The sequence below is a fragment of the Anser anser genome (assembly GCF_964211835.1).
Source record: "Anser anser genome assembly, chromosome: 3".
NCBI lineage: Eukaryota > Metazoa > Chordata > Aves > Anseriformes > Anatidae > Anser > Anser anser.
In genome coordinates this window covers 93,530,674-93,546,706 of record NC_139722.1, presented here as the reverse complement: position 1 = coordinate 93,546,706, position 16,033 = coordinate 93,530,674, and the positions used below count along the sequence as shown (strand labels likewise).

Here is a 16,033-nt window from a genome sequence, read left to right as displayed (position 1 = left end):
TATATAGCTCCATTTTGGTTAGACCAGAATCTCGTACATTAGTTATCTGGGTATTTGAAGAACACCAATGTGTTTGAAGAACTGAGATGAAGATTTTGGTGAATTTATTGGTCATACAGAAAAAACGTTTCAGGCAGTATGGTACAAATGGTCCAAGTTATATGATATTTTCTGCTTATGGCTAAAAATCATATTGAAAATGCACTATTAACTAAAATTACAGCAAAGGGCAAGTTTGTGCTGGGTATAGGAGAGACCTGTTGGTGCAGGAGAGCATCTTTGTCTCAAATGCAATTTGGATACCACTGAATAACTTAAAAAGTAATTCTAAGAATGTAGAGGTCTTACCTTAATTAAAATAGAAAGAGTAATTTCATCTTACTAATTGAAATTGTTAATTGATATAATGAGGGTGTTGCCCTCAGTTATGAATTTCAATAACCGTAGGACTGGAGAACAGTTCTATTAGCACTCCATGTCTTGTTACAGGGATGTTTCCTTTTTACCTTCTGTGGTTTCTTCTGTGAATAGCCTGTCTATTCAAAGCCTGCAGAGTGGATGTGATTTTCCCATGCAGGGGAACAATGGCAGTGGCAATGATTTCAAATACACTATTGAAAGGGTTTATTGCAGCTGAAAGTCAGAAAAACAAAACAAAATTATGAAGGATCTGTTTCTTTGACAGTAGTTCAGTAACTACATGTTTTTGACTTGTGTTCTTTGATGTTCTGTAGATGTTTAATAAGGTGCAGTACTTCACTTAACTTTCATCCTATAAAGGAATATCCTTGTTTCCAATGCAGTTATTATTTGTAGATAATGATTATGATACACTGAAATGTATATGCTTTATATTTTTGTTGCTTATTCAGCTGCTAGAGTAAAAGCAGATGCTGCAGAGATATTTCATTGTAAAATGATTGCTTAAACCAACATGTTATCATGTTTCTTAGCTACTTGATCCTGTTCTTCAAATATGGATTTATTTAGTCACTAATGTTTACCTGATTCAAAGGCTACTGTCAGTAATGTTTGGCAGACTCACTGTTCAAAACCCATCTTGACTGTTTAACTGCCTTACTTTCAACAAGAAAATTACCTGTTATCTAAATGGCATGTATGACACATGGCCACACAGACAAGGCGGTTATCTTGCTGGCTACTGTTTGAAGTCAGACTTGAAGAACCCAATCCTGCGAAGTCCTCATCACCGGAGCATTTCTGGGAAGCGAGGGCAGTCGGTGGCTCATGACACTGGCATGTGGAGGAATGAATGAGCGTTAGGGAAGCTTTCTTGCAGGTTACCTGCAGCCAGCCCGCTCTTCTGTTCTGACATGCACAAGCCTTGCTGTTACAATCCTGATTCTCTCTAAAGATCCTGCCAGTCAATCCAGCTTCTGAGGTGACTGTGATGCTGGCAGATGCCCAGAAATTGAAACCGAGGCTTAAATTTCTGGTTAATGCTTTCTGAGAAAAAGAATGATTTAAAAAAGAACATGTTACGCAACTGACTGCTCAAGTCAACTGAACTGACTGTACAAAGTATCTTGGCAAACAAAGGAGAGAGATAGCTTAATGTATCATTACTGCATTCAAGCAACCAGGGCATTTTCCTAGCTTAACTGGTTAGGTTGTTTGCAAGTTGCAAGTAGTTACTCAGGTTGTGGGAGCTCATTTTGTCAGAAACAGATGACTTTCTTAGTTCCTACAAAGAGTATGCAAAATGAGAAAAAGAAGAATGTAATAGATCTTTGTCATTCAGCTATTTGACACTGTGTTATGTGGTAAGCTCTGATTTAGACACAGACAGCTGGCAGTAATACCGGGAACCAAGTAAAAGTCTAGATGGATCCGAATGGATCATTCTGTACAATGAATTTACATTCCAGGGACAGAGCTGTTTACTTTTTGTGATGATAGGAGAGCTGGCTGTGTCTTCGAACAGTTCTGGGGAGATAGAGGTCTTAAACTAAAAGTTTTTTTCACTGGCACTGCTGCTTTGCAAAAACAAGTTTCCTTGACAATTCTTTTCTGTTACTTTTTCATTTGTTTCCTCATCTCTCTCTGAGCATTTTGATTTAGTCTTTTTTTTTTTTCCTCTGAGGTGATAAATGTCACATTACCTACTCTCTTACATTTATTTAGTAACTAAGCTTTGTTTTTCCATTTTTTTTTTTTGACTCTGTCAACTGCAAATTGTTTTTGAATGGTTTTCAGTGCAGGCAGTTTTATGGACTATGATAATCTCGTGGGCTAGCTCTGAATTTGGCACTTTGGCAGACTCCCAGCTTACCTTTTAACCTCCCATATCTACTTTGATGGAAGTCATGCTGTTGTTGCTTTAGCTTCTTCCAAATTTCTTCTGAAACTTTGATGCACTTTGTATTTGCAGTAATAAAAATCTACTGGTGTCAAATTCCATTACTGCATGAGTAATTAAGCTGATGTCCTCAACACCTCTAATAGAGTTGTTGAAGAGGCTTATAGTCTTCATTGTTTAAGCCTGATGAAAGGGTCCCACTTGTGTTTTTTTCTGTCAAGTAGGACTATAATTTCATAAATAGTAAGGAAGTTAAAGTGACTTGTGCTTTTACAGGTAAGCTTAAAATTTCACTGTTGGTCTTTACAGGTAGTCAGAATTTAATATTAAGGCTCTTGCTTTTTTTCCCTATGCTCAGTCTGTTCATTCTCTTTTTCTGCTGTCAAGTTTTTATTTCTAGTTTCTGTTACTTACAGGAATCTTTAAGCAAATAAAGGGGTAGTAAGGGGATAGTAGGAGGTGATTGGCAGGTTAAATGGTTAGGTGGAGGGGATTATGCTGTAGCCCGTTTGATCTCAGGTTGTTTAGGAACTGATAAAAAAGATGACCTCAAGGAACGACAAAATATGTAGTCTTCTCCAAGGGGCCTTATGCAGGTGAACAGCTGAGGACATACAAGAGTAGTGCAACTGATCTGGAGAGACTGAAGTCAGGTGTAGGGCATATTGGTTGCAAGGAGCATTTCTACATTCCATATATACTTCAATTACATAAACCATAATTGATGAGGCTAGTTTATGGGGGGAACGGTGGATTTACTGTTAATGAGGTAGATCTGACTTTGTCAAACTTCTTGCATATGCACAAACCACTTAGCATGTGCACAGCATAACTGGCTTCTACATGCACAGTAAGTCATCCAGTGCTTCCCAGAAGTGTCTGATTTAATACTCTGATGTGCAGTCTTTATGCAGACCTTGAGCAGTAAGCCCCCTGTGTACCAATACCTGATTTTTTTTGCTATCCTGTATATGTAGTATAGGTTAGATATAGGCAGGACAGCATGCCCAAAATCGTGAACAAGTGTTAAAAAAAAAAAAAAAAAAAGACAAAATAATAATAAAATCCACCTACTGAAGTACGGCTGATATGGAGAAAAGAGCATCTCAGGGGAAATCCCAGCATACTGTATCTGTGGATATGTCTCACATAACACAGCCTTGGAAGGGTTATTTAATTATGGAATGCCTTGTGCTGGAAAGGACCTTAAAGATCATCTAGTTCCAACTCCCATGCCATGGGTTGGGGTGCCACTCTTTTGCTCTAAGAGCAGTGTCTTTAAAGAGCTGCCAGCTCCGATCAGTTCCTCTGTCCCTAAGGACAGATTCCCAGCAAATCTTATCCACTAATTCTTTAAACATTTTAGCCACTCTTGTAATCTGGCCTGGCTTCAGAGCCAGCATAATAATCTGCTGAAGGTAGATCCTGCATTTTTAATTCATGCACTGGGTTCTTGCTCAAAACGTGGCAAAAGGCAGGAGAAATCCTTTTATGATGCTAAGTTAATTCATTATAATATTTATATCACACAGCCGTAATTCCTTCTAAGTAGTGACCACGATGCAGTCATAATATTAAATTTTCCACTGGTACAGGACAATACACAGTACTTTTAATGCCCATTGTAAGTCATGTCCCTAATCTGATAAACACATTAAAAATTGGTTGTTTGACAATTTTATCTTGGAGCAAGCTTGTCATCTTCTGCAAACGTGGATATCATAGTCCCAAATCCCCAGACAAAGTTGGAGGAGACACAGTATATGCAGGACAGGCTTCCTCTAGAAATTCCACCTAGCAAAGGAAGAGAAGCATCAATGAGCCCTGGCCTACCAAATGGCAGTTTCAAGGTAGGCAGAGTTTTTGAAGAAGTAAATGTGGGGTGAACATGCCTCTTGGTGGGGATGAGGAGAAAATGAGAATGAGTTACCTCTTTTAGAACACGAGGACAAAAGTTTCCACCTGAGTGAAATAAATAAGGCATTAGAAGTCAAAAGAAGGTACAAGCCAAGCACAGTGGGTCACACCAAACATCACTCAGGTTAGATATCTTTTTCTTGGAAATGGTCAGTTGCTTAAACAGTAATGTGCACTTATTACAAATCAAATATCCTCTTTTCTTGTAGATGTAGCAGTATCTAAGTACATTAACGAGCTCAACCACAGCATGTTCACTGCAGCCCAGACTGCCTCCCATATTAACTTCTTTAATGAGTTCATCCGCACTGGTGAACACCAGGTCTGGTAACACTTCCCCTCTGGTTGGTTTGTCTAATAGCTGGACCAGGAAGTTATCTTCTACTTCCTTCATGAGTCTCCTGGATTGCTTACAGCCTGCTGTGTTGCTTTCCCAGCAGACATCCAGGTGGTTGAAATCCCCCAGCAGGATGAGAGCCTGTGAGCATAATGCTTCTTGTAGCTGAAGCAAGATGGCCTTGTCAAAAGGCTCCCCTTGATCTGGCAGCCTGTAGTAGTCCCCAGCCACAAGGTGTCCTTTATTGGTCCAGTCCTTAACTTTTACCCACAAGCTCATAACCTGTCTGTGTCTGTTTCTCAGAGGTATCGTAGTCTATTTCTTAACATAGAGGTCAACCCCCCCACCCCTCCTTCCCTGCTTATCTCTTCTGAAAAGCTTGCAGCCCTCAATTGCAGTATTCCAGTTGTGTAATTCATCCCACTACGTTTCCGTGATAGCAGTTAGGTCGTACTTTTCTAATTGCACCGTGGTTTCCAACTCCTCCTGCTTGTTTCCCATGCTGCATGCATTGGCGTAGAGGCACTTAATCATTTAATCTGTCTGAATGTTTCCACTGTGGATCTAAAGTCTGGGGGCTGGAATTTGTTGACATTAAAGATTTTGGCAACAAAAACTGTATCTTTTCATAGATTCATGGAATGGTTTGGGTTGGAAGGGACCTTAAAGATCATCTAGTTCTAATCCCCTGCCATGGGCAGGGACACTTTCAACTAGACCAGGTTGCCCAAAGCTCCATCCAGGCTAGTCTTGAACACTTCCAGGGATGGGGCATCCACAACTTCTCTGGGAAACTTGTTCCAATGTCTCACCACCCTCATGTGAAGAATTTCTTCCCAATTTCTAATCTAAATCTACCCTCTTTCAGTTTAAAACCGTTCCCCCTTGTCCTATCACTGCACCATCTAACAAAGAGTCCCTCCCCATCTTTCCTGTAGCCCCCTTTAGGTACTGGAAGGCTGTCGTAAGGTCTCCCTGGAATTTTCTCTTCTCCAGGCTAAATAACTCCAACTTTATCAGCCTGTCTTCGTAGCAGAGGCACTCTTGTCTTCTGATCATCCTCATGGCCCTCCTGTGTATTCACTGTAATAGGTCCATGTGTTTCTTTTGCTGGGGGCCCCAGAGCTGAACACAGGACTCCAGGTGGGGTCTCACAAGGATGGAGTAGAGGGGGAGAATCACCTGCCTTGACCTGCCAGCTACACTTCTTTTGATGCAGCCCAGGATACAATTAGCTTATGGGGCTGCAAGTGCACAGTGCTACCTCATATTCATTTTCTCATCCACCAATACCCCCATGTTCATCTCCTCAGGGCTGCTGTCAATCCATTTTCTGTCTAACCTGTATTTGTGCTTGGCGTTGCCCCAACCCAGGTACAAGACCTTGCACTTGGCCTTGTTGAACTTCATGAGGTTCACACAGGCCCACCTTTCAAGCCTGTCAAGGTCCCTCTGGATTGCATTCCTTCTCTCACTGTGTCTGTCACACCATTCAGCTTGCTGTCATCCGCAGACTTGCTGAGAGTGCACTCAATCCCACTGTCATGTTACCAACAAAGATGTTACATATACCACATACCAGTGCCAATTCAGATCACCAAGTGACACCACTCATCACTGGTCTCCATCTGCACATAGAGACACTGACTGCAACTCTTTGAGTGCCACTATCCAGCCAATTCCTTATCCACCAAGTGGTCCATCCATCTAATCTATGTCTTTCCAATTTAGAGAAAAGGATGTGGTGAGGGACAGTGTCAAAAGCTTTGCACAAGTCCAGATAGATGACATCAGTTTCTCTTCCCTTATCTACTAACCATGACCACATCATAGAAGGCCACCAAATTTGTCAGACACGATCTGCCCTTGATGAAGCCATGTTGCCTATCACCAATCACCTCTCTTGTTTTTCATTTGTTCACAGAGGTTGGCATGCAATTTTATTCCTATAACTGATTTAGAATTTATATGCACGTACTTATTTATCATCAATTCCATCTACAGAAACTTCTCTAATATGTCTAGAAAAAAAGTTCTGATCAAAAGGTGCCCACACAAAGTCACCTATGGACACATGTCTTTTGATTCTCACCTCTGTATGCATTCATACATACAATGTCTTCCTTTATTACTGCATAGCTTTAATACACTACAAAAGCGTCTACGGCCTAGATAGAAGTATAAAAATAAAGTAGGCCATGCAATATCAGTGAATTGTAGAATATCCTGAGTTGGAAGTGACCCACAGTGAATCTTCTTGTCTTTGTTTTTTGTTTTTTTTTTTTTTATCATTTATACATGATAAAATGTTATTAATAGTGGATTTTATTTTATTGTTGTTGTTGTTTTTCATGCAAGTGAGGGCTCTTTTGTGCACTGGCTTTGCAGATCCTACTATAGTTTAGTCTAAGGCAGTGGCAGGTAAGTTAAATGGTACCTAGCATCCATTGTGTTGGATCATGAAAAAACTATCAATGGTATATTTAGAAAATGTGCAGAGGGCAAGACAGGAAAGGTGGATATCCCTTTCTCAACCTGTTTTTGACCTCACCCAGTTTAATAACTGAAGAATTGTGTATTTTTGACACAAAGACATTTGTACAAAGAATGATCAGAGGCAGCTGCTAAGATGTGTTGTTTAACAATGAATGCAAAATAGCCATGCGAGATTATTTCTGCACAGCTTTTAAACTGCAGAAAATTAGGGTCCCAAAGATAGGAGCATTGTTTTTCAGCCCTCTTCTTGCAGTCTGAACTTTGAATTTCTATTATATGTTAAGAATACAATTCAAAGTAATCCAGGTTTGAAAGTAACAATTAATTCAACCCATGTGATAAATATGGGTAAATCGGTACTTCTTACTTTGTGCTGATACAAAAAGGGAGAGTGACTTTATTAGACAATGTTGACCTATTTCATATAAGAGTCTTAGATCTGTAGCGAGCGAGAGACTGAGATCTTTTCCAAATGTTTCTGATGCTTTACAGTTGTGCTTCCATGCAGCTGAAGAGAGAGTACAGGCCTCATCTTACAGAATGCTTGTCATTACCTGCTTCCTTATTGCCATTATCCAGGTCTATTTAGTGACTGCTACTAGTCACTTTTCATGCACGCATGTGAAGGACAGTTACTTGGTGTTGTTTGTGAAACCATCTATTAGTCATGTTCTATGGTTTGTGTTCAAATTCAGGAGCACATGCTCAAAATTTGAGAGCTGATTTAATTCTGGGACTTTTTATTTCAGGGACCTGAAACTGGACAATATTCTTCTGGATGCAGAAGGCCACTGTAAACTGGCTGACTTTGGGATGTGCAAAGAAGGGATTCTGAATGGAGTGACCACCACAACCTTTTGCGGCACGCCTGACTATATAGCTCCAGAGGTATTTTTTTTTTGCACTGTGCTAAGAATATAGATAGTATCATTCATGAGATGGACTCTTAATGTGTAATTTTAGACACTTTTTGTATGTAGATGAAAACAATAGATGATGCAAACTAGGCTGTGCCACATTTTTCCTGGTTAATCCTGCAGAATTTGTTTACTCTATAGGGCAAGAACAGTATTCCATGTCGATAGGAGTTGGATTTTCTTTTATTTATTCCCTGAACTTAACAATATTCTTCTCCATATTCTCATTTCTGACTTAGCATCATTGTGAAGGCATTTCAAAGAAGCCTTCACTGAAGCCTTTAAGAAGATAGATGCAACTGAGTACTGTCAGCACTAGTCTTTAGTAGTTATAAAAAGTTTTTTAATACTTCATGAGACTTAAAGGGGGATGTTCATATGGAAGAGACTGTGTTTGGTGTCATTTTGCGTAACACCTTTGTGGGAATATCATTTCTTCTTTTCTTTAAAGTGTTTGTGAGTGAAAGATACTATCTTTGTGGTACTTACATGGATAGGGAGAAAATACAGATACTTGAATAGAAACATAGGATCCTTTTATAGGGATGCTGCAAAAATCATATAAAACAGGTGAAAACACCTAAATTCACTTTAAGGCATTTATTGGGTAAAAGAATTTGCTGATAATTGTGCTGGTTTCACGTATCTTAAATTTTAAGATTATAAGGTGAATTTCTGAGAGCTTCAAAAGAATCAGTATTATGCAGTTTGTCTGCTAGACAGACTTAGTCAGCTCAGTTTAGTTAGTAATCCATGCATCTTTTTTGCCAAAGATTCAGTGTGCTGATATAGTGTAAAAAGTTTCATTGGTTTGTCTTTCATCAACCATAAATCTGCATCAGAGAAAAATGTTAGTTTATTATTTGCTAGAGACAATAAATTAGAAATCCATATTGTTACAGTTCATGTCTGTCAAGCTTTGGTAGCACAACTGATAGGTTGTGAGTCATCTTGGAACTATTGTAACATCTATGAACACATTTTGTGGCATTTCAAAAGAACTCTGCAGGTAAAAGAAAGCAAGTGCCAGAGTGATGCGTTTGGTTTTATATGAATTCTTTTTTGATTTAGTATACTAATTGAGTCATTTAGCAAATTCTTTAAAAACTATTACTAAAAACAAAGCAATAATAATATTCTAGGAACTTTTACATTAAATGCTTTTCTCACTGATGTCAGTAACTCAGGCTTCCGTTTTGTCATCCTGATTGCAGAAGCTTATCTTCTGCTCCTATCTCTCTTGCCTCATGGTAGTATTTTTCAATTTCCTTTTCTTTAGCAATATCTGAATTCCAGAGAGTGTGCCCTGAGCACTTGAAAAGTACGCTTCTGAAGAGTATCCTCTTCTATAATTAATGTGTATAAAATTTAATATCCAATGAACTAAGAATCCAGTTGGGATCCAGACAGCTGCATCCAAATGTTAAACTCATTTCTGTTTTTACGTTAAGAGAGAATTTGGTTTTCTACATTACAGTATAATCATTATTCCCAAACACAGCACGAAGCTCATGCAGTTCACCACAAGGCTTCTGACTGTAGCACCACTAATATTGTCTAAGGAGGTGGTGAAGTTGCTGCCATTCCAACTCATTTTAAGCCAGTCAGCTTCACCTTAAGCAGTCACCCACTCTTCTTTCTCCAGTCCCCTGTCATGCTGAAATACTGCAGCCAAACTACAAGCTCCTTTTTAGTGGAGAGGAGCCAAGAATTAGACTTGTCCCATGTACAGCAATAGTTCTGTAACACCAAGTAAGACGATAAAATTCCATCACTCTAAACCACTACTCCCCACTAAAGGTATTTGCTACAAGGTTGAACTTGTACCACCCGAAAAGTTGTAGCCAGTTTTTCTGAAAGCAAAAGCAATTAAAGTGAGTCCTACAGCCATGCATTTATTGTACAGTATTTCAATGCTGTAAAAAGAACTTGAACAAAAATGCTTTTGGCTTCCCTCAGCCCTACCTAAAGGATGAGAATAAATCTCTCAGATGATCTCTGTGCAACATAACAAGTTTGTTCAGTTTGTTTTGCTCAAGATAGAGACAAGGAAATGTTTCACATTTTCCACCAATCTGTTTTGTATATGTGATCTTTCTTCCCCTATAGCGTGACCTGCTTTAAACAGTTTGGAAGGATATACAGCTTTTTTGCCCATGAGCATACTCCTTTACTCAGGGGACTGATAAACTCAGTTAGTACTTCTGAGAAAACTATGCATTGACACTCAGCTCTCTTAGTGCAAACTGCATCGGTAAGAAACCATGCCTGATGTTACTGACGTCAGTGTGGGTTTTAGTCCTCCTTAGGCACTGGGGAAAGAAAGGGTGTATCATGTTGAAACAGTAAATGTGCAGCTGAGAGTGTTGTCTGTCTTGCCTGTTCAATGTGATCTCTTTTTATATACCAGATCCTCCAGGAGTTAGAATATGGCCCTTCAGTAGACTGGTGGGCTCTGGGTGTTCTCATGTACGAAATGATGGCTGGGCAACCCCCCTTTGAAGCCGACAATGAAGATGATCTCTTTGAATCCATCCTTCACGATGATGTCTTATATCCAGTCTGGCTCAGTAAAGAAGCCGTCAGCATTTTAAAAGCAGTGAGTCTTCTATTACTTGTTTTGCTCCGCCTCTTCTTCATGGCTTTCTTTTTTTATTATTTTTTTCCTTGATTAAAATTGAATTTGCTAAAAGTTGTTGAGAACAGTCACCACTGGGAGTTCAAGCACAGTTCAGAGTGCCACTGTTAGGATAGTGGGGCCTGGGATAAATTACACCGCTTGTGGGAAAGGAACAGAATGTTTGTATTCCACGCAGTTGTACACTGCATAAATCTGTGTACTGCAGATTCATGTTTCAGGGAAAACCCAACCAACTAGAACTGTGCTGCCACTTTGACACTTTATATGCCGCATGTTCACTAGAGTGGGGGAAGCACTATGTAAAGAAAAAGTGTCAGTGTTTTTATTTAACCCACCCGAAGCCTTTCTTCCCTTATTATCAAGATAGGTTGAAAGCCTTTTATTTACAGCTATATGTTCTACATTTTAGTTCATGTAACACTTTGATTAAGCAGTCTTACTCAAGGGCAATTGTTTCTGCCCTGGCTGATGTTTTACAGTATAAGGATTGGCTTGATAGAAGTGTGCCACCAAAAGCAGCAATTTTTCAAACAAAACATGCTACTATTTTTCTCTTGGTGACTGAAATAAAGGAGACTATCTATTAAGAGGGCAGCTGCTAGTGTGAACTCCTGCAGTTACATTTTGGGTCACGTACGTACAGGGTTACCTTTTGAAAGAAAACTACAGAAAACTTGAACAAATTCTGATTTTTACAACAGTGGACAGGTAGCACTTTGCTCAGAACTGCTCATACTGATCTCTTAAAAACACATTCAGGTTTATTCTAGACGAGAGGGAGTGGGGGCGCTGCAGGTGAGGGAGCTCTAGAGGAGAATTCAAACCAGAAGTCCAAGGTAACATCTCTGAGTTGTGAACTGTAGTATCTCTTTTGCTCCAGTCTCTGTAGTGATGGCAGGGAGGACTTATTAAAGCTGACCTTCATACATATTTTCTCTACTCCCCCTACATACCTTTATGAAGTCTTTTCATAAGCTGACACGATACTTTCATGTGTCTTGTTTTTATTTCCAGACTCTTCAATTATTTTCAGTCCAGCAATTAAAATGTATGGACTTGAGCTGCAGAATTCAGACTGATATCCAGGGTTCAGGGGTTATTTTAGCCTGTTGTAGAGAAAGGGTTTTTGTCAATGTTCATATCTGCATCTGAATTTCACTTAAGTCCAGAGATTTTCTGTAGTGTTCTATAGTGTTTCGGTTTCACATTCTGTAAGATCTGTTCCTTTGGCTCCCCATCCAAAGGCTCTTTCTGTGAATCAACATTAGCTGAGCTGTCTGTTATTCTGAAACATTCATCAGAGGGGGAAAATTAACTGAAAACACCTGATTATGTGTGTAGTATGAGAGCTGTTGTAACTATGAGAAGGTATATGTTTGACAGGGGAAAGGGAGAAACAGATTTGATAGAGTCTTAGTGTGTTATCTCCTGTGTGCAAGTAGTGAGATGTCTAACTCTTAATGTCATACGTGTCATTCGTTAACCCCACACAAATGCAAACACAGAACTGGGCTGTAGGTGTATGCTCTGCATTTTTGTGAATGTAAGTATAAGGATGTTCAACACTAGTTTCTTTGCTATAATTTTTATGAGGCTGTTTTCCTGAGCCTACCTGTTAATAGTAGGTATTGTGGCTTATATTTTTCTGCAGTCCATTTTTTACATCTTTCTATCTAAACTTTATCTTTAATGCCATTTTAAACCTTAAAAAGAGAGTTGAATCCATTAAATAGATTTGCACTATAATATGAGATTACTCCTCACTGGGCAAAATGTCTTGATTGGCATAAATTGATAGAGTTTAATGGAACTTTGCCAGTTTATGCCTTGAAAAGAATGCATTTCCTTACATTTAACAACCTGCTGCCTATGTAGCTATGGTGTGAAACATGTTTAAACCTTGTGCTCTGCATCTGATCCTTGTCCACATTCTGTTAAATGAAGAACAGGAAAAACAGAGGAAAGAAAGAGGCGTCTATGTATTTTACTGCTGAATGCTAGCAAGGGATTAGCTTTGGAACACTTCGTTTCCTCACATTGTGCTTTGAGACAGTTTCATTCTTTAGAAACTGTGTATTTTTACACTCCTCCAGGCAAGATGTAAGGAGATTTTAATAACATGACATTCTCATTATCAAGTAACAATGTTTCCTTATTTTCTGAAGAAACACTTTTCCCATTACTTCCAACAAAACACAAACAAGGATAATTCAACAGCTCAGTATTACAAGGCAGCAACAAGTAAGTGTTGCTTATCCCATGAAGTCCCAGGAATCTTACTAGACTTCTTTCTGTGAATTGACAGGAATTGCTATTTAAAATTCTTTCCTGTCTGGTAAAGAAAACAATTCTTCATTGAAATTAGGTCTGGGCTTCTTTGCAAGTGATGGAGGGAGGTTGTGTCTTCAGTATGTGTTCCCTGCATATCCCGATGACACAGATCTCTGGGTACAGAGGCAGAACTGTTTTTAAGCACTGATGCTTATTTTAAGGAGCTAAGTTTTGGGAGCCTAGCAATCTTTAATTCAGGCCCCAAGTTACATGGCTATCTCAGCAACCTTTTGTCCTGTTGTCATTTAAGTTGGTCGGAGTTATCTTCAAAGGCCTCACTTTTTGTAAAAGGAGACTCCTGTCTTAGTATAGGCAGCACTTGTGGCTGTGGCCATAAGTGTTATAATAAGTATAATAAGCCCCATTGGCAACTGTCTCGTCAACACAGTACAGTTAACAGCTGTCTGTGCACTGACAGTAGCATCGTTGTTGATGCTGTTGATAAACAGGAAGTAAATGTCAGCTTATGCTTCAGAAATAGAAATAAGAGGTGAAAAAGAGCAATATTTATCACAGGGGATAGAATTTATGGAATTCAATGTTCACTTCAGAATTCTGAGATTACTGTATCATATTTGCATATGATAATTTTTTTTAATTGTTCTTAAAATTTGTTCTCCCTCATTGTCAACTTTCAAGTTCATGAAGTACAGTACTAAACTGTATTATCTAGTAATATTTTCATGTCCCAGGCTTCTTAAAAAGGACATGTTCTGATTTTTCCCTGCCTCCAGCTTAAAACAAAGATAGAACATGACGGATACTGGATCAGAGTTTACTTCTTTGCTACCTGGATTATGTGATACAAAAAGCATATCCTGTAGTTGCCATGTTCTGCTTCTGCAAAGTGTGTGGCTGCTGGTTCCTGGCCTGCTCTCTCGCAGTCACCAGAGGCTCCTGGAGGTGAAGTAAAGCAGAGGAATGTAGGAATGCATTTTGTGGTTTTCCAGGAGACCTCACCAAAGCGTAGTAATCCTTTCAAAACCTTTGTTTCTCCTGCCCATAGAAAATATGGCCTGTAATTTAGATATGACTTGCCCACTTGCAAAAAAAACTTGCAGAACAGTTGAACGCTAGACCAAAGGGTCATCTTCTGAGTGGCATGCATATAGCAGGAACTACAGAAAGAATCATCTCACTGATATAAATTATATCTTTAAAATGATAGCAGTGGTATTCTCCTGTGGATAGTTGATCTAGCTATCTAAAACCATCTTAAGGGCTCCAGTAGCTACTTATGTAATAACTGCTATATTAAAGCAAGGGTGTGTTAGTGATTTTTTTTTTGCTAAATTATTTTTTTCTACAGATGTGTAGAATAATGTAGTACTTAGGTTAAAAACTCACTAAACATTCATCACATTTTGTTTCATTTGTATACTATAATTTTTAAAAAAATTATAATAATGGCTGATTATGAAGTCATAGGAAAGTCTGAGGTAATTCTGTAGTGTGAGTGTGCATGTGTATAGAATAGCATTCATTCCTACTTGAATTGCAAGAATTCTGTGTCCACATGCACTAGGATATGAGTAGAGCAACTACTAATAAAAGAAAGAAGAAATAATAGAGCAGAATCAGAAAAAAAAAATCAGTTGCCATTATTTGATGGTGGCAATGTCTTACACAAGTTTTGCTGAAAGGAATAGTAAGAGTTTAAAAATGAGAAGTTTAGAAATTTCCACAGACGAGATCAGTTAGTTCCAGTTGCTGTCACTGATTATCCTGTACTAAAGATTAAAGGGAAGGTGCAAGTAACGTCATGGTGCTTCACAAGGGAAGCTTTGTGCTGTTGCTGATCACTCCATGTATTTATTGAAATGTGTGGTAATGGCAGAACTCTGGTAACTCACATAGCTGAAGATGCTGTTCTCATTCATATGAGAATAAAATCCTAGAAGTGCATGAGGAATCGTGGGCCTTTCATGTACGCTTGAATGGAGTGTATCTATACGCAACCTACATATCTAAAGAAAATAAAAAACAGCAAGAATAATATGTAGCCCCTAACCCCAAAATTAGTAGGTAAGGTAGCGCAAATGAGGTAAAATAAGAGTTATCCTAAGCATTTATTATAAACTCCCTCTGGAGGTTTTAATATTTTGTTTCTTTCCTTTAGTATTTTTGGCCAAAGCTGGAAGCAAAAATACGGAAAGAGAATCTCCTCCTATAGTACTTCTAGCCAGGTGGAATTAGGAGGTCTGAGAAATTAGTTGAAAGAGCTTCCTACAGGAAACTTGCACTTCGGTCCCTGAATCTTCTGGTTTGGCTGGAACCTCTGAAATTTGGAGAGGCCTCCTTGTTTCTCCTACAGGAAAAATAACCTTCTGAAAGGGGGCTGTCTCTAAAAAGTAGGCGTTAGGAATTGTAATGTCTAGTTAAACTGTAAATGGTTTCCAGCCATTGTCATTCGTGTTTTAACTTCTTCCTCCTCTCCCTCCCCCACCCTGTAGTTCATGACAAAAAATCCAAATAAGCGACTTGGCTGTGTGGCATCACAAAACGGGGAAGACGCGATTAAGCAGCATCCGTTTTTCAAGGAAATTGACTGGGTTCTTCTAGAACAAAGGAAAATCAAGCCACCCTTCAAACCTCGGATTGTAAGTAGCAGTTTACATAACTTGCATAACTACATAACTAGTTCCTGCTTTTCTGAGGCTTGAAATACCTTGATGCAACATTTGGGGGTTTAAATAGCGTAAAAAACAAGTGGAAAAGATTACCTTGTCAATTCTTCTGTGAAGGTAAGTGTCAAGAATAGATTCAGTGCACAGAAAGATGCCCATATTCAATCACATAAATCATGAGAAAGTTCAAGGCCCTGTTTTATTTATTTTCCTGTGCTCCCAAAGATACCTTGATCAGAAAAGACTTTGATTGGGTATATACTTTCGGTGCAAATCCTTCATTGCTGGTGGTCCATGGAGTTTGTAGTGAGAGACAAAGGAAAAGATTTCTGATTAACAGTATTTAACTGAAGATGCTTGAAAAAACAGTCTCCTGAGGGAAATAAATATACATCATGATCAGAGAAGTTGATTTATTTACATTTTGCTAAGTAATAATTAAGTATT

General features: G+C 38.8%; 1 protein-coding gene across 5 annotated transcripts in view; it reads left to right on the top strand.

Annotated features, from left to right (window-relative positions):
* The window catches only part of PRKCE (protein kinase C epsilon), a 292,845-nt gene that overhangs the window by 257,406 nt on the left and 19,406 nt on the right, over nucleotides 1–16,033 (top strand). For all 5 annotated transcript variants that reach the window (XM_083832115.1, XM_083832113.1, XM_083832117.1 and 2 more), the window contains exons 12-14: nucleotides 7,820–7,958; nucleotides 10,398–10,586; nucleotides 15,413–15,559. In XM_083832115.1, the coding sequence (XP_083688241.1) occupies nucleotides 7,820–7,958; nucleotides 10,398–10,586; nucleotides 15,413–15,559 (475 nt within the window). The remainder of the gene's footprint in view (nucleotides 1–7,819; nucleotides 7,959–10,397; nucleotides 10,587–15,412; nucleotides 15,560–16,033) is intronic.